We start from the raw sequence: 20,911 nt of genomic DNA on the forward strand, positions 1-20,911 counted from the left end.
GACATAACCAGCCAGAGTACACAATCTGCTCTGAAAAACACAGGGGGGGCGCGCTTCCCCAATGGCATGCTAGTCCCAATGTAGGGCCCTACTGTTGAGCAGGGCCCTATGGTCATATAGGGAATAGGGTGCCATTTGAGCCACAGCCGGGATAATGTGCTTCTGACTGTAGTTGTGCCAGAGATCCTGACTGACGTTGTTTCGGTGTCATCGGGGCCAACGTGTGGGTGGATGAGGTAGGTAGGTGTACCTGGACCTCACCGGAGTGTGTGTGTGTGTGTGTGTGTGTGTGTGTGTGTACTGTAGGTGTGTGTGTGTGTGTGTGCGCGTACTGTAGGTGTGTGTGTGTGTGTGTGTGCGCGTACTGTAGGTGTGTGTGTGTGTGTGTGTGTGTGTGTGTGTGTGTGCGTACTGTAGGTGTGTAAGTGCGTAGGTGTGTGTGTGTGCGCGTACTGTAGGTGTGTGTGTGTGTGTGTGTGCGCGTACTGTAGGTGTGTGTGTGTGTGTGTGTGTGTGTGTGTGTGCGTACTGTAGGTGTGTAAGTGCGTAGGTGTGTGTGTGTGCGCGTACTGTAGGTGTGTGTGTGTGCGTACTGTAGGTGTGTAAGTACGTAGGTGTGTGTGTGTGTGTGTGTGTGTGCGCGTACTGTAGGTGTGTGTGTGTGTGTGTGTGTGTGCGTACTGTAGGTGTGTAAGTGCGTAGGTTTGCGTGTGTGTGTGTGCGTACTGTAGGTGTGTGTCTGTGTGTGTACTGTAGGTGCGTAAGTGCGTATGTGTGTGTGTACCTGGCCCTTGCAGGCTCCAGTACAAAGGAAATCTAGCAATACCTCTATCTGCTTTATCAGCACAGTCCAAGGGTCTGGAGAGGGGAGTTGACCAACTGATGTAGTGGCGAGCTGCTCTGACGGGGACTACAGGGAGGCATCCAGCCTGACCACAGCAGCTGATAGACGGGATGTGTCCCAAACGACACCCTATTCCACACAGGGCTCTGGTCAAGAGTCGCGCGCTATGAAGGTAATTTGGGATGCACTGCCGAGTGTTCAGGAAGCCTCCGTCGCTCTCCTTCACTCAGGCCCTCTCTCTACATCTTAGCCTGACATCTCTATCCACACGGATACCTCTAACATACCCTTTAATCTAAATATATCTACACGGATACCTCTAACATAACCTTTAATCTAAATATATCCACACGGCTACCTCTAACATACCCTTTAATCTAAATATATCCACACGGCTACCTCTAACATACCCTTTAATCTAAATATATCCACCCGGATACCTCTAACATACCCTGTAACCTAAATATATCCACCCTGATACCTCTAACATACCCTTTAATCTAAATATATCCACACTGATACCTCTAACATACCCTTTAATCTAAATATATCCACACGGCTACCTCTAACATACCCTTTAATCTAAATATATCCACCCGGATACCTCTAACATACCCTTTAATCTAAATATATCCACCCTGATACCTCTAACATACCCTGTAACCTAAATATATCCACCCTGATACCTCTAACATACCCTTTAATATAAATATATCCACCCTGATACCTCTAACATACCCTTTAATATAAATATATACACACTGATACCTCTAACATACCCTTTAATCTAAATATATCCACCCTGATTCCTCTAACATACCCTTTAATATAAATATATACACACTGATACCTCTAACATACCCTTTAATATAAATATATACACACTGATACCTCTAACATACCCTTTAATCTAAATATATCCACCCTGATTCCTCTAACATACCCTTTAATATAAATATATACACACTGATACCTCTAACATACCCTTTAATCTAAATATATACACACTGATACCTCTAACATACCCTTTAATCTAAATATATACACACTGATACCTCTAACATACCCTTTAATCTAAATATATCCACACTGATACCTCTAACATACCCTTTAATCTAAATATATCTACACGGATACCTCTAACATACCCTTTAATATAAATATATACACACTGATACCTCTAACATACCCTTTAATATAAATATATACACACTGATACCTTTAGCATACCCTCTAATCTAAATATATCCACCCTGATAACTCTAACATACCCTTTAATATAAATATATCCACCCTGATACCTCTAACATACCCTTTAATATAAATATATCTACACGGATACCTCTAACATAACCTTTAATATAAATATATACACACTGATACCTCTAACATACCCTTTAATCTAAATATATCCACACTGATACCTCTAACATACCCTTTAATCTAAATATATCTACACGGATACCTCTAACATACCCTTTAATATAAATATATACACACTGATACCTCTAACATACCCATTAATATAAATATATACACACTGATACCTTTAGCATACCCTCTAATCTAAATATATCCACCCTGATACCTCTAACATACCCTCTAATCTAAATATATCCACACTGATACCTCTAACATACCCTTTAACCTAAATATATCCACACTGATACCTCTAACATACCCTTTAATCTAAATATATCCACCCTGATTCCTCTAACATACCCTTTAATATAAATATATACACACTGATACCTCTAACATACCCTTTAATCTAAATATATACACACTGATACCTCTAACATACCCTTTAATCTAAATATATCCACACTGATACCTCTAACATACCCTTTAATCTAAATATATCCACACTGATACCTCTAACATACCCTTTAATCTAAATATATCTACACGGATACCTCTAACATACCCTTTAATATAAATATATACACACTGATACCTCTAACATACCCTTTAATATAAATATATACACACTGATACCTTTAGCATACCCTCTAATCTAAATATATCCACCCTGATAACTCTAACATACCCTTTAATATAAATATATCCACCCTGATACCTCTAACATACCCTTTAATATAAATATATCTACACGGATACCTCTAACATAACCTTTAATATAAATATATACACACTGATACCTCTAACATACCCTTTAATCTAAATATATCCACACTGATACCTCTAACATACCCTTTAATCTAAATATATCTACACGGATACCTCTAACATACCCTTTAATATAAATATATACACACTGATACCTCTAACATACCCTTTAATATAAATATATACACACTGATACCTTTAGCATACCCTCTAATCTAAATATATCCACCCTGATACCTCTAACATACCCTCTAATCTAAATATATCCACACTGATACCTCTAACATACCCTTTAACCTAAATATATCCACACTGATACCTCTAACATACCCTTTAATCTAAATATATCCACCCTGATTCCTCTAACATACCCTTTAATATAAATATATACACACTGATACCTCTAACATACCCTTTAATCTAAATATATACACACTGATACCTCTAACATACCCTTTAATCTAAATATATCCACACTGATACCTCTAACATACCCTTTAATCTAAATATATCCACACTGATACCTCTAACATACCCTTTAATCTAAATATATCTACACGGATACCTCTAACATACCCTTTAATATAAATATATACACACTGATACCTCTAACATACCCTTTAATATAAATATATACACACTGATACCTTTAGCATACCCTCTAATCTAAATATATCCACCCTGATAACTCTAACATACCCTTTAATATAAATATATCCACCCTGATACCTCTAACATACCCTTTAATATAAATATATCTACACGGATACCTCTAACATAACCTTTAATATAAATATATACACACTGATACCTCTAACATACCCTTTAATCTAAATATATCCACACTGATACCTCTAACATACCCTTTAATCTAAATATATCTACACGGATACCTCTAACATACCCTTTAATATAAATATATACACACTGATACCTCTAACATACCCTTTAATATAAATATATACACACTGATACCTTTAGCATACCCTCTAATCTAAATATATCCACCCTGATACCTCTAACATACCCTCTAATCTAAATATATCCACACTGATACCTCTAACATACCCTTTAACCTAAATATATCCACACTGATACCTCTAACATACCCTTTAATATAAATATATCCACACTGATACCTCTAACATACCCTTTAATCTAAATATATCCACACTGATACCTCTACCTCTGAGCTCAAATGACTCAGAAACACCTTAACAGCTGACACGTTATATCATGTTAAATCTGTATCAGGTTTAAAACGCCTTGTGGAAGAGTTTGTTTGTGTCGTGTTGAGATTTCCATATACGAGCATGCACACACACACATTCAGTGTTTGGTGGAATGGGGTCAAAGGTGACTCACCCATTTCCTGGGTCTGCCTCTAGGTCTCTTCTCTCCAGAGGCCAGGGCTTTCTGCAAAGCAAACACAAGACTCGTCATTAGACACAACATATAGAAAATAAATCTAGAAATATATGTAGAAATATATATAGAAAAATATTAAGAAATAAATCTAGAAATATATGTAGAAATACATATAGAAAAATATCAAGAAATACATATAGAAATATATATAGAAAAATATCAAGAAATAAATATGTAGAAAAATATCAAGAAATAAATCTAGAAATAAATCCAGAAATATATGTAGAAATACATATAGAAAAATATCAAGAAATACATATAGAAATATATATAGAAAAATATCAAGAAATAAATCTAGAAATAAATCCAGAAATATATGTAGAAATACATATAGAAAAATATCAAGAAATACATATAGAAATATATATAGAAAAATATCAAGAAATAAATATGTAGAAAAATATCAAGAAATAAATCTAGAAATAAATCCAGAAATATATGTAGAAATACATATAGAAAAATATCAAGAAATACATATAGAAATATATATAGAAAAATATCAAGAAATAAATCTAGAAATAAATCCAGAAATATATGTAGAAATACATATAGAAAAATATCAAGAAATACATATAGAAATATATATAGAAAAATATCAAGAAATAAATATGTAGAAAAATATCAAGAAATAAATCTAGAAATAAATCCAGAAATATATCTCATATATGACAGTTATTATTCATGTATCCCCCTGCAGGGATAACAGAAAAAACAAATACATGAACATGACATCATGAAATGCAGCAGATACTCTTATCCAGAGCTCCTTACAATCAGTTACACACTCTCAGAAACAAGGGTTCCAGGACGGTTATTTGGCTGTCCCCATAGGAGAACCCTTTGAAGGGTTCTACCCTATGTAGAACCCTTCCCTCCCTCCCTCCCTCCCTCCCTCCCTCCCTCCCTCCCTTCCCTCCCTCCCTCCCTTCCTTCCCTCCCTCCCTCCCTTCCTTCCTTCCCTCCCTACACCTACAGTACACACACACCTACAGTACGCGCGCGCACACACACACACACACACACACACACACACACACACACACACACACACACACACACACACACACACACACACACACACACACACACACACACACACACACACACACACACACACACACACACACACACACACACACACACACACACACACACCCTTATCTGCCAAACATTCCCACTACTACCCCTACTGCTCTGGAGGTTACTAGCCTATCAGTCCCCAAACGTCAAAGCACAGACTAGAGCCACCTACATCCCAACACAACCAACAAGCCTAAAGGACTAGAAGCTAGTGAGATGAGGATTCAGAGAATAACACATTTATGTTGACATTTTTTTCCTCAGGGACTCTTTCAACCTGTGTCTGAAGACGAGCTCGAATTTTCTACATTCCACCCTTGTTCCCATGGTGCGCTGCAGACTGACACACAGATGAGATGCCCCCAGACACACCCTTGTTCCCATGGTGCACTGCAGACTGACACACAGACGAGATGCCCTCAGACAGGGTCCGTGTCTCAGATTATACCCTTGTTACCATGGTGCGCTGCAGACTGACACACAGACGAGATGCCCCCAGACAGGGTCCGTGTCTCAGATTATACCCTTGTTCCCATGGTGAGCTGCAGACTGACACACAGACGAGATGCCCTCAGACACACCCTTGTTCCCATGGTGCACTGCAGACTGACACACAGACGAGATGCCCTCAGACACACCCTTGTTCCCATGGTGCACTGCAGACTGACATACAGACGAGATGCCCCCAGACAGGGTCCGTGTCTCAGGTTACACCCTTGTTCCCATGGTGCACTGCAGACTGACACACAGACGAGATGCCCCCAGACAGGGTCCGTGTCTCAGGTTACACCCTTGTTCCCATGGTGCACTGCAGACTGACACACAGACGAGATGCCCCCAGACAGGGTCCGTGTCTCAGGTTACACCCTTGTTCCCATGGTGCGCTGCAGACTGACACACAGACGAGATGCCCTCAGACAGGGTCCGTGTCTATTCACTAATTAGTGCACGACCTTTGACCAAAGCCATTTGGGACACAGTCCATGTCAACAGCAGGGACTAAGTCTGACTGGAACTTGGCTGGTTAACAGTCTTCTGTCGTGTTGTTAGACAACTTGACTGGTTAACGTACAGCCTTCTGTCGTATCCCTAGACAACTTGACTGGTTAACAGTCTTCTGTCGTATTGTTAGACAACTTGACTGGTTAACAGCCTTCTGTCGTATTGTTAGACAACTTGACTGGTTAACAGTCTTCTGTCGTGTTGTTAGACAACTTGACTGGTTAACAGCCTTCTGTCGTATTGTTAGACAACTTGACTGGTTAACAGCCTTCTGTCGTATTGTTAGACAACTTGACTGGTTAACAGTCTTCTGTCGTATTGTTAGACAACTTGACTGGTTAACAGTCTTCTGTCGTATTATTAGACAACTTGACTGGTTAACAGTCTTCTGTCGTATTGTTAGACAACTTGACTGGTTAACAGTCTTCTGTCGTATTGTTAGACAACTTGACTGGTTAACGTTCAGTCTTCTGTCGTATTGTTAGACAACTTGACTGGTTAACGTACAGTCTTCTGTCGTATTGTTAGACAACTTGACTGGTTAACAGTCTTCTGTCGTATTGTTAGACAACTTGACTGGTTAACAGTCTTCTGTCGTATTATTAGACAACTTGACTGGTTAACAGTCTTCTGTCATATTGTTAGACAACTTGACTGGTTAACAGTCTTCTGTCGTATTGTTAGACAACTTGACTGGTTAACAGTCTTCTGTCGTATCCCTAGACAACTTGACTGGTTAACGTACAGCCTTCTGTCGTATTGTTAGACAACTTGACTGGTTAACAGTCTTCTGTCGTATTGTTAGACAACTTGACTGGTTAACAGTCTTCTGTCGTATTGTTAGACAACTTGACTGGTTAACGTTCAGTCTTCTGTCGTATTGTTAGACAACTTGACTGGTTAACGTACAGTCTTCTGTCGTATTGTTAGACAACTTGACTGGTTAACAGTCTTCTGTCGTATTGTTAGACAACTTGACTGGTTAACAGTCTTCTGTCGTATTATTAGACAACTTGACTGGTTAACAGTCTTCTGTCATATTGTTAGACAACTTGACTGGTTAACAGTCTTCTGTCGTATTGTTAGACAACTTGACTGGTTAACAGTCTTCTGTCGTATCCCTAGACAACTTGACTGGTTAACGTACAGCCTTCTGTCGTATTGTTAGACAACTTGACTGGTTAACAGCCTTCTGTCGTATTGTGAGACAACTTGACTGGTTAACAGCCTTCTGTCGTATTGTGAGACAACTTGACTGGTTAACAGCCTTCTGTCGTATCCCTAGACAACTTGACTGGTTAACAGTCTTCTGTCGTATTGTTAGACAACTTGACTGGTTAACGTTCAGTCTTCTGTCGTATTGTTAGACACCTTGACTGGTTAACGTTCAGTCTTCTGTCGTATTGTTAGACAACTTGACTGGTTAACAGTCTTCTGTCGTATTGTTAGACAACTTGACTGGTTAACAGTCTTCTGTCGTATTGTTAGACAACTTGACTGGTTAACAGCCTTCTGTCGTATTGTTAGACAACTTGACTGGTTAACAGTCTTCTGTCGTATTGTTAGACAACTTGACTGGTTAACAGTCTTCTGTCGTATTGTTAGACAACTTGACTGGTTAACAGTCTTCTGTCGTATTATTAGACAACTTGACTGGTTAACAGTCTTCTGTCGTATTGTTAGACAACTTGACTGGTTAACGTTCAGTCTTCTGTCGTATTGTTAGACAACTTGACTGGTTAACGTACAGTCTTCTGTCGTATTGTTAGACAACTTGACTGGTTAACAGTCTTCTGTCGTATTGTTAGACAACTTGACTGGTTAACAGTCTTCTGTCGTATTGTTAGACAACTTGACTGGTTAACAGCCTTCTGTCGTATTGTTAGACAACTTGACTGGTTAACAGTCTTCTGTCGTATCCCTAGACAACTTGACTGGTTAACAGTTTTCTGTCGTATTGTTAGACAACTTGACTGGTTAACGTACAGCCTTCTGTCGTATTGTTAGACAACTTGACTGGTTAACAGCCTTCTGTCGTATTGTGAGACAACTTGACTGGTTAACAGTCTTCTGTCGTATTGTTAGACAACTTGACTGGTTAACAGTCTTCTGTCGTATTGTTAGACAACTTGACTGGTTAACAGTCTTCTGTCGTATTGTTAGACAACTTGACTGGTTAACGTACAGCCTTCTGTCGTATTGTTAGACAACTTGACTGGTTAACAGTCTTCTGTCGTATCCCTAGACAACTTGACTGGTTAACGTTCAGTCTTCTGTCGTATTGTTAGACACCTTGACTGGTTAACGTTCAGTCTTCTGTCGTATTGTTAGACAACTTGACTGGTTAACAGTCTTCTGTCGTATTGTTAGACAACTTGACTGGTTAACAGTCTTCTGTCGTATTGTTAGACAACTTGACTGGTTAACAGTCTTCTGTCGTATTGTTAGACAACTTGACTGGTTAACAGTCTTCTGTCGTATTATTAGACAACTTGACTGGTTAACAGCCTTCTGTCGTATTGTTAGACAACTTGACTGGTTAACAGCCTTCTGTCGTATTGTTAGACAACTTGACTGGTTAACAGTCTTCTGTCGTATTGTTAGACAACTTGACTGGTTAACAGCCTTCTGTCGTATTGTTAGACAACTTGACTGGTTAACAGTCTTCTGTCGTATTGTTAGACAACTTGACTGGTTAACAGCCTTCTGTCGTATTGTTAGACAACTTGACTGGTTAACAGTCTTCTGTCGTATTGTTAGACAACTTGACTGGTTAACGTACAGTCTTCTGTCGTATTGTTAGACAACTTGACTGGTTAACAGCCTTCTGTCGTATTGTTAGACAACTTGACTGGTTAACAGTCTTCTGTCGTATTGTTAGACAACTTGACTGGTTAACAGTCTTCTGTCGTATTGTTAGACAACTTGACTGGTTAACAGTCTTCTGACGTATTGTTAGACAACTTGACTGGTTAACAGTCTTCTGACGTATTGTTAGACAACTCTACTGGTTAACAGTCTTCTGACGTATTGTTAGACAACTTGACTGGTTAACAGTCTTCTGACGTATTGTTAGACAACTTGACTGGTTAACAGTCTTCTGTCGTATTGTTAGACAACTTGACTGGTTAACGTACAGTCTTCTGTCGTATTGTGAGACAACTTGACTGGTTAACAGTCTTCTGTCGTATTGTTAGACAACTTGACTGGTTAACAGTCTTCTGTCGTATTATTAGACAACTTGACTGGTTAACGTACAGTCTTCTGTCGTATTATTCGACAACTTGACTGGTTAACAGTCTTCTGTCGTATTGTTAGACAACTTGACTGGTTAACAGCCTTCTGTCGTATTGTTAGACAACTTGACTGGTTAACAGTCTTCTGTCGTATCATTAGACAACTTGACTGGTTAACAGTCTTCTGTCGTATCGTTAGACAACTTGACTGGTTAACAGTCTTCTGTCGTATTGTTAGACAACTTGACTGGTTAACAGTCTTCTGTCGTATTGTTAGACAACTTGACTGGTTAACAGCCTTCTGTCGTATTGTTAGACAACTTGACTGGTTAACAGCCTTCTGTCGTATTATTAGACAACTTGACTGGTTAACATACAGTCTTCTGTCGTATTGTTAGACAACTTGACTGGTTAACAGTCTTCTGTCGTATTGTTAGACAACTTGACTGGTTAACAGCCTTCTGTCGTATTGTTAGACAACTTGACTGGTTAACGTACAGTCTTCTGTCGTATTGTTAGACAACTTGACTGGTTAACAGCCTTCTGTCGTATTGTTAGACAACTTGACTGGTAAATATAAACATTGCCAACAACTAAATTGAGTACCAGCACCTAAATATAAACATTACCATTACCAGCACCTAAATATCAACATTACCAGCAACTAAACATTTCCAGCACCTAAATATAAACATTATCAGCACCTAAATATAAACATTACCAGCACCTAAATACCAACATTACCAGCACCTAAATACCAACATTACAGCACCTAAATATCAACATTACCAGCACCTAAATATCAACATTACCAGCACCTAAATATCAACATTACCAGCACCTAAATATCAACATTACCAGCACCTAAATATCAACATTACCAGCACCTAAATATCAACATTACCAGCACCTAAATATCAACATTACCAGCACCTAAATATCAACATTACCAGCACCTAAATATAAACATTACCAGCACCTAAATATCAACATTACCAGCACCTAAATATCAACATTACCAGCACCTAAATATAAACATTACCAGCACCTAATTATCAACATTACCAGCACCTAATTATCAACATTACCAGCACCTAAATATCAACATTACCAGCACCTAAATATCAACATTACCAGCACCTAAATATAAACATTACCAGCACCTAAATATCAACATTACCAGCACCTAAATATAAACATTACCAGCACCTAATTATCAACATTACCAGCACCTAAATATAAACATTACCAGCACCTAAATATCAACATTACCAGCACCTAAATATCAACATTACCAGCACCTAAATATAAACATTACCAGCACCTAAATATAAACATTACCAGCACCTAAATATCAACATTACCAGCACCTAAATATCAACATTACCAGTAACACCACACCTTCACAGTGTTTTCATTTAATGGTCTGTAACACCACACCTTCACAGTGTTATCATTTAATGGTCTGTAACACAACACCTTCACAGTGTTATCATTTAATGGTCTGTAACACAACACCTTCACAGTGTTATCATTTAATGGTCTGTAACACAACACCTTCACAGTGTTATCATTTAATGGTCTGTAACACCACACCTTCACAGTGTTTTCATTTAATGGTCTGTAACACAACACCTTCACAGTGTTATCATTTAATGGTCTGTAACACAACACCCTCACAGTGTTATCATTTTAGTCCCGGTGTGTGTGTGTGTGTGTGTGTCTGTGTGCGTGCGTGCGTGTGTAAGGACCAGCCACTACTCATTAGCACGGCCTGGCCTCCTCAGGTCAAACTGGGATGGAAGGAAGGCTAGTTGGGGAAGAAGGAGGAGGACAGGAGGTGGAGGACAGGAGGAGGAGAAGGACAGGAGGAGGAGTCCAGGAAGTGGAGGAGGACGGGAGAAGGACAGGAGGTGTAGAAGGACAGGAGTAGGAGGACAGGAGGTGGAGCATGACAGGAGGTGGAGGAGGACAGGAGGAGGAGGACAGGAGGAGGAGGAAAGGACAGGAGGAGGAGGACGACAGGAGGAGGAGGACAGGAGGAGGACAGGAGGAGGAGGACAAGAGGAGGAGGACAGGAGTAGAAGTAGGACAGGAGTAGGAGTAGGACAGGAAGAGGAGGACAGGAGGAGGAGGACAGGAGTAGAAGTAGGACAGGAGGAGGACAGGAGGAGGAGGACAGGAGTAGGACAGGAGGAGGAGGACAGGAGGAGGAGTAGGACAGGAGGAGGAGGAGGACAGGAGGAGGACAGGAGCAGGAGGAGGACAGGAGGAGGAGTAGGACAGGAGGAGGAGGAGGACAGGAGGAGGACAGGAGCAGGAGGAGGACAGGAGGAGGAGGACAGGAGGAGGAGGACAAGAGGAGGAAGACAGGAGTAGAAGTAGGACAGGAGTAGGAGTAGGACAGGAGGAGGAGGACAGGAGGTGGAGCAGGACAGGAGGAGGACAGGAGTAGGAGTAGGACAGGAGGAGGACAGGAGGAGGAGGACATGAGTAGAAGTAGGACAGGAGGAGGAGGACAGGAGTAGGAGGACAGGAGGTGGAGGTAGAGGAGGAGATAGAGGAGGTTTTAAATGATGGATCAGGATCCAACAATGACTGCCGCTGCTCAGTGGAGAATATATCTATCTATATCTATATGTATATATCATGTCATCTAGACAGAGGTAGTGAAGGGATGATCACACTAATCTCCACAGCTCTGGGTGGCCTTGGAGCCTGATTATAATACAATGTTAATGACTGGAATGATTGAATGAGTAACTAGGGGATACAAGACAAGTTTCCACATATTCAGGGCTGTGCCAGCCAACTAGTACCTAAATACATCATGTGTGGGGATCTGACATGATCATGTTACAACACATTTAAACCACTAAGGCCATAATTAACACAATGCTTTGGATAGGTCAAAATCTTAGCCAATCCTAAGGCCATAATTAACACAATGCTTTGGATAGGTCAAAATCTTAGCCAATCCTAAGGCCATAATTAACACAATGCTTTGGATAGGTCAAAATCTTAGCCAATCCTAAGGCCATAATTAACACGGCACAATGCTTTGGATAGGTCAGAATCTTAGCCAATCCTAAGGCCATAATTAGCACAATGCTTTGGATAGGTCAGAATCTTAGCCAATCCTAAGGCCATAATTAACACGGCACAATGCTTTGGATAGGTCAGAATCTTAGCCAATCCTAAGGCCATAATTAGCACAATGCTTTGGATAGGTCAGAATCTTAGCCAATCCTAAGGCCATAATTAACACGGCACAATGCTTTGGATAGGTCAGAATCTTAGCCAATCCAAAGGCCATAATTAACACGGCACAATGCTTTGGATAGGTCAGAATCTTAGCCAATAGTAAGGCCATAATTAACACGGCACAATGCTTTGGATAGGATTGGCTAAGAAAGAGGGGTACACAATCAGGTCTGGAAAGAGGGGTACACAATCAGGTCTGGAAAGAGGGGTACACAATCAGGTCTGGAAAGAGGGGCATACTAACAATAGGGTGCCATGTGGGACGCAGAGGTGTGTCATCATATATCAAGCCCCGTACATCAAGCCCCGTACATCAAGCCCTGTACATCAAGCCCTGTACATCAAGCCCTGTACAACAAGCCCTGCACAACAAGCCCTGTACATCAAGCCCTATACATCAAGCCCTGTACATCAAGCCCTGTACATCAAGCCCTGTACATCAAGCCCTGTACATCAAGCCCTGTACATCAAGCCCTGTACATCAAGCCCCGTACATCAAGCCCTGTACATCAAGCCCCGTACATCAAGCCCCGTATAACAAATCAAGTGCACCTATAGGCCTACCCCTGGCCAATCAGATAGCTCAGATGACCTGCAGCCTCTACAAGCCAACAGTTAAGCTGATAGTCGACTACAGTGTGAGACTTCAAAACTTTTAAAACCACAACTAGAGAGACTGTCAACGAGTACAGCAAGTAGCTGCTGATTTTAGGAGTAACTTCATGTTTAAGTTATTCATCGTTGTCAACACTTTATTTAACACTTTCATAAAGCCGTAAAATGGCCGCTCCCTTATCCACTCACATTACAAAGATAAGATAGACGTGCATTGTTATTAACGGCTTGTGTACATTTTTTAATATGGAGGAATATTTCACGTTCTCTGGTCATACGAGTAACAACATGAATTGGTGCATGAAAATAATGAAGTGAGACTGGAGTTTCTCCATCAGCTGGAAGACTGATGGTCAGTCAGTGGAGGGAGGAAGAACAGAGGAACGATGAGATTCAGCCTCTCTGCTCTCTCTCTCCTTCCGCTGCTGAGAGTGACCATCAGATGCAGCCTCTCTGCTGCTCTCTCTCTCTCTCTCCCTCTCTCCCTCCCTCTCTCCCTCCCTCTCTCCCTCCCTCTGCTCTTGATACTGACCATCAGATTCAGCCTCTCTGCTGCTCTCTCTCTCTCTTTCTCCTTCCCTCTCTCCTCCCCTCTCTCCTTCCCTCTCTCCCTCCCTCTCTCCCTCTGCTCTTGATACTGACCATCAGATTCAGCCTCTCTGCTGCTCTCTCCCTCTCTCTCCCTCTCTCTCCCTCTCTCTCTCTCCCTCTCTCTCCCTCTCTCTCCCTCCCTCCCTCCCTCCCTCCCTCCTTCCGCTGAGACTGACCATCAGATGCAGCCTCTCCCCTCCCCTCTCTCCTCCCCTCTCTCCTCCCCTCTCTCCTTCCCTCCCTCCTCTCCTTCCCTCTCTCCTCCCCTCCCCTCTCTCCTTCCCTCTCTCCTCCCCTCCCCTCTCTCCTTCCCTCTCTCCTCCCCTCTCTCCTCCCCTCTCTCCTCCCCTCTCTCCTCCCCTCCCTCCTCTCCTTCCCTCTCTCCTCCCCTCCCCTCTCTCCCTCTCTCTCCCTCTCCCTCTCTCCTCCCCTCCCCTCTCTCCTTCCCTCTCTCCTCCCCTCCCCTCTCTCCTTCCCTCTCTCCTCCCCTCTCTCCTCCCCTCTCTCCTCCCCTCTCTCCTCCCCTCTCTCCTCCCCTCCCTCCTCTCCCTCCTCTCCCCTCTCTCCTTCCCTCTCTCCTTCCCTCTCTCCTCCCCTCCCCTCTCTCCTTCCCTCTCTCCCTCCGCTGAGACTGACCATCAGATGCAGCCTCTCTCCTTCCCTGTCTCCTCCCCTCTCTCCTCTCCCCTCTCTCCTTCCCTGTCTCCTCCCCTCTCTCCTCCCCTCTCTCCTCCCCTCTCTCTCCCTCCGCTGAGACTGACCATCAGATGCAGCCTCTCTCCTTCCCTCTCTCCTCCCCTCTCGCCTCCCCTCTCGCCTCCCCTCTCGCCTCCCCTCTCTCTCCCTCCGCTGAGACTGACCATCAGATGCAACCTCTCTCCTTCCCTCTCTCCTCCCCTCTCTCCTCCTCTCTCTCTCTCCTCTCTCTCTCTCCCTCCGCTGAGACTGACCATCAGATGCAGCCTCTCTCCTTCCCTCTCTCCTCCCCTCTCTCCTCCCCTCTCGCCTCCCCTCTCGCCTCCCCTCTCGCCTCCCCTCTCTCCTTCCGCTGAGACTGACCATCAGATGCAGGCACCACCAGTCCAGTAATAAGAAGCTAATTCAATGTGTGTATCAGGTCTGTGTTCTTATCCTCACTCAGCTGTGCCTCACAAGTAATACAACAAAATCATCTATTACCAGTGTGATCATATACTGTAGCTAACATGTTGAAATATCATTTCTAAATGGTCTGAGAACAACATTAGCAGGGCAATTCAAGCTTAGCCAATATGCAGTGATAATGTACTGGGCCTAAAGCCAACTGCACAAACCTCATTGCTACAGAACTGGTTTTAATTGGTTAATGTTGCATAGACTTATGTTTTTTAAGTCACGTTTATAAAATAAATCTCAGCGGTAGATCATCGGCTTGCGTTTTGACTCAAGAAAGTGATCTGAGCTCAGGAAAAGGTTGGGGACCACTGCTGTAGACTTTTCCCCCTGTTGGCTCATAGAAGGAAGCTGTTGAAATGGGAGTCTTGATTTGGACATGTTGTCACTGCATTAACAATAATCTGCCAAATACATGAGTCATCCTATTGTTGTTTTACAAAACCCACGTTTACAATGCCAGGAACGTGGGTTTAGTCCCTGCTGGGGTCACCCATAGGACAACGGTTTAGTTCCTGCTGGGGTCACCCATAGGACAACGGTTTAATTCCTGCTGGGCTCACCCATAGGACAACGGTTTAATTCCTGCTGGGGTCACCCATAGGACAACGGTTTAGTTCCTGCTGGGCTCACCCATAGGACAACGGTTTAAATCCTGCTGGGGTCACCCATAGGACAACGGTTTAATTCCTGCTGGGGTCACCCATAGGACAACGGTTTAATTCCTGCTGGGGTCACCCATAGGACAACGGTTTAGTTCCTGCTGGGGTCACCCATAGGACAACGGTTTAATTCCTGCTGGGGTCACCCATAGGACAACGGTTTAATTCCTGCTGGGGTCACCCATAGGACAACGGTTTAATTCCTGCTGGGGTCACCCATAGGACAACGGTTTAATTCCTGCTGGGCTCACCCATAGGACAACGGTTTAATTCCTGCTGGGGTCACCCATAGGACAACGGTTTAATTCCTGCTGGGGTCACCCATAGGACAACGGTTTAATTCCTGCTGGGGCCCACCCATAGGACAACGGTTTAAATCCTGCTGGGGTCACCCATAGGACAACGGTTTAATTCCTGCTGGGGTCACCCATAGGACAACGGTTTAATTCCTGCTGGGGTCACCCATAGGACAACGGTTTAATTCCTGCTGCGGTCACCCATAGGACAACGGTTTAATTCCTGCTGGGGTCACCCATAGGACAACGGTTTAATTCCTGCTCGGGTGACCCATAGGACAACGGTTTAATTCCTATATACAATAGCACTGTGTCCCTTCATGTGTGTCAGGGTTAGGTTGAGGTGTGTGTGTGTGTGTGTGTGTGTGTGTGTGTGTGTGTGTGTGTGTGTGTGTGTGTGTGTGTGTGTGTGTGTGTGTGTGTTAAAGTTCAGTAGCATGGTTCTCACCCTGGCGGCTGCTTTGGAGGGGCATTTGTTCTTGCTGCCTCTGGGACGACCCCTTGGTCGTTTAGGGGCGGGCTCTCCAGTAGGTTCCTACGGGCAGACAGACAGTCAGTCAGACAAGACAGAAAGACAGACAGCAAGACAAAGTCAGACAGTCAGACAGACAGACAGAGTCAGACAGACAGACAGAGTCAGCCAGGGGGACAGACAGACAGCCAGGGGGACAGACAGACAGCCAGGGGGACAGACAGACAGCCAGGGGGACAGACAGACAGCCAGGGGGACAGCCAGACAGCCAGGGGGACAGCCAGGGGGACAGACAGCCAGGGGGACAGCCAGGGGGACAGACAGCCAGGGGGACAGACAGCCAGGGGGACAGACAGCCAGCCAGGGGGACAGACAGACAGCCAGGGGGACAGACAGACAGAGGGACAGACAGACAGACAGACAGAGGGACAGACAGACAGACAGACAGGGGGACAGACAGACAGCCAGGGGGACAGACAGCCAGGGGGACAGCCAGGGGGACAGACAGCCAGGGGGACAGCCAGGGGGACAGACAGCCAGGGGGACAGCCAGGGGGACAGACAGCCAGGGGGACAGACAGACAGCCAGGGGGACAGACAGACAGAGGGGGGGACAGACAGACAGAGGGGGGGACAGACAGACAGAGGGGGGGACAGACAGACAGAGGGGGGGACAGACAGGGGGACAGGGGGACAGACAGACAGACAGACAGAGACAGACAGTCATTCAGTCATTCAGTCAGTCAGTCATTCAGTCAGTCAGACAGGGGGAGAAACAAGGTGAGCATGAACATCGGGCTGAGTGTAGATTAGAGAACTGAGGAAACAGCCTGTGTCCCAAATGAAATCCTATTCCCTATTTAAAGCTCTGTCCCAATAACCACCTCTCCTCCCCCCTCCCTTCCCCACTCTCTCTCTCTGCTGAAGGAAACGGTCCTTTTCAACAAGGTGACCATTTACTGGTGGTCTCTTAGTCTGTCAACCATTCACACTGACCTGATACCTGTAGAGAAGTAGAGAACCATTCACACAGACCTGATACCTGTAGAGAAGTAGAGAACCATTCACACTGACCTGATACCTGTAGAGAAGTAGAGAACCATTCACACTGACCTGATACCTGTAGAGAAGTATTCACACTGACCTAATACCCATAGAGAACCATTCACACAGACCTGATGCCTGTAGAGAACCATTCACACAGACCTGAAACCAGTAGAGAACCATTCACACAGACCTGATACCAGTAGAGAACCACTCACACTGACCTGATACCTGTAGAGAACCATTCACACTGACCTGATACATGTAGAGAACCATTCACACTGACCTGATACCTGTAGAGAACCATTCACACTGACCTGATACCTGTAGAGAAGTAGAGAACCATTCACACAGACCTGATACCTGTAGAGAAGTAGAGAACCATTCACACAGACCTGATACCTGTAGAGAACCATTCACACAGACCTGATACGTGTAGAGAAGTAGAGAACCATTCACACTGACCTGATACCTGTAGAGAAGTAGAGAACCATTCACACTGACCTGATACCTGTAGAGAACCATTCACACAGACCTGATACCTGTAGAGAACCATTCACACAGACCTGATACGTGTAGAGAAGTAGAGAACCATTCACACAGACCTGATACCTGTAGAGAAGTAGAGAACCATTCACACAGACCTGATACGTGTAGAGAACCATTCACACTGACCTGATACCTGTAGAGAACCATTCACAGAGACCTGAAACCTGAGAGAACCATTCACACAGACCTGATATCTGTAGAGAACCATTCACACTGACCTGATACCAGTAGAGAAGTAGAGAACCATTCACACAGACCTGAAACCTGAGAGAACCATTCACACAGACCTGATATCTGTAGAGAACCATTCACACTGACCTGATACCAGTAGAGAAGTAGAGAACCATTCACACAGACCTGATACCTGAGAGAATCATTCACACAGACCTGATACCTGTAGAGAAGTAGAGAACCATTCACACAGACCTGATACCTGTAGAGAACCATTCACACAGACCTGATACCTTCAGAGAACCATTCACACAGACCTGATACCTGTAGAGAACCATTCACACTGACCTGATACCTGTAGAGAACCATTCACACAGACCTGATACCTGTAGAGAAGTAGAGAACCATTCACACAGACCTGATACCTGTAGAGAACCATTCACACTGACCTGATACCTGTAGAGAACCATTCACACAGACCTGAAACCTGAGAGAATCATTCACACAGACCTGGTACCTGTAGAGAAGTAGAGAACCATTCACACAGACCTGATACCTGTAGAGAACCATTCACACAGACCTGATACCTTCAGAGAACCATTCACACAGACCTGATACCTGTAGAGAACCATTCACACTGACCTGATACCTGTAGAGAACCATTCACACAGACCTGATACCTGTAGAGAAGTAGAGAACCATTCACACAGACCTGATACCTGTAGAGAACCATTCACACTGACCTGATACCTGTAGAGAACCATTCACACAGACCTGAAACCTGAGAGAACCATTCACACAGACCTGGTACCTGTAGAGAACCATTCACACAGACCTGATACCTGTAGAGAATCATTCACACAGACCTGATACATGTAGAGAACCATTCACACAGACCTGATACCTGTAGAGAACCATTCACCCTGACCTGATACATGTAGAGAACCATTCACACAGACCTGATACCTGTAGAGAAGTAGAGAACCATTCACACAGACCTGATACCTGTAGAGAAGTAGAGAACCATTCACACAGACCTGATACCTGTAGAGAAGTAGAGAACCATTCACACAGACCTGATACCTGTAGAGAAGTAGAGAACCATTCACACTGACCTGATACCTGTAGAGAAGTAGAGAACCATTCACACAGACCTGATACCTGTAGAGAACCATTCACAGAGACCTGATACCTGTAGAGAACCATTCACACAGACCTGATACCAGTACAGAACCATTCACACAGACCTGATACGTGTAGAGAACCATTCACACTGACCTGATACCTGTAGAGAACCATTCACACTGACCTGATACATGTAGAGAACCATTCACACTGACCTGATACCTGTAGAGAACCATTCACACTGACCTGATACCTGTAGAGAAGTAGAGAACCATTCACACAGACCTGATACCTGTAGAGAAGTAGAGAACCATTCACACAGACCTGATACGTGTAGAGAACCATTCACACAGACCTGATACCTGTAGAGAACCATTCACACAGACCTGATACGTGTAGAGAAGTAGAGAACCATTCACACTGACCTGATACCTGTAGAGAAGTAGAGAACCATTCACACTGACCTGATACCTGTAGAGAACCATTCACACAGACCTGATACCTGTAGAGAACCATTCACACAGACCTGATACGTGTAGAGAAGTAGAGAACCATTCACACAGACCTGATACCTGTAGAGAAGTAGAGAACCATTCACACAGACCTGATACGTGTAGAGAACCATTCACACTGACCTGATACCTGTAGAGAACCATTCACACAGACCTGATACGTGTAGAGAATCATTCACACAGACCTGATACCTGTAGAGAACCATTCACACAGACCTGAAACCTGAGAGAACCATTCACAGACCTGATATCTGTAGAGAACCATTCACACTGACCTGATACCAGTAGAGAAGTAGAGAACCATTCACACAGACCTGAAACCTGAGAGAACCATTCACACAGACCTGATATCTGTAGTGAACCATTCACACTGACCTGATACCAGTAGAGAAGTAGAGAACCATTCACACAGACCTGATACCTGAGAGAATCATTCACACAGACCTGATACCTGTAGAGAAGTAGAGAACCATTCACACAGACCTGATACCTGTAGAGAACCATTCACACAGACCTGATACCTGTAGAGAACCATTCACACAGACCTGATACCTGTAGAGAACCATTCACACAGACCTGATACCTGTAGAGAACCATTCACACAGACCTGATACCTGTAGAGAAGTAGAGAACCATTCACACAGACCTGATACCTGTAGAGAACCATTCACACAGACCTGATACGTGTAGAGAATCATTCACACAGACCTGATACATGTAGAGAACCATTCACCCTGAC

The 20,911-nt window shown here is 43.6% G+C and overlaps 1 protein-coding gene across 1 annotated transcript in view; it reads right to left on the minus strand.

Annotated features, from left to right (window-relative positions):
- The window catches only part of hmga2 (high mobility group AT-hook 2), a 103,101-nt gene that overhangs the window by 65,594 nt on the left and 16,596 nt on the right, over window positions 1-20,911 (minus strand). The window contains exons 2-3 of the mRNA XM_055905845.1: window positions 16,749-16,835; window positions 4,340-4,390 (exon numbers count right to left, since the gene is read on the minus strand). Of these exons, the coding sequence (XP_055761820.1) occupies window positions 4,340-4,390; window positions 16,749-16,835 (138 nt within the window). The remainder of the gene's footprint in view (window positions 1-4,339; window positions 4,391-16,748; window positions 16,836-20,911) is intronic.

The sequence above is a fragment of the Salvelinus fontinalis genome, chromosome 39, assembly GCF_029448725.1.
Source record: "Salvelinus fontinalis isolate EN_2023a chromosome 39, ASM2944872v1, whole genome shotgun sequence".
NCBI lineage: Eukaryota > Metazoa > Chordata > Actinopteri > Salmoniformes > Salmonidae > Salvelinus > Salvelinus fontinalis.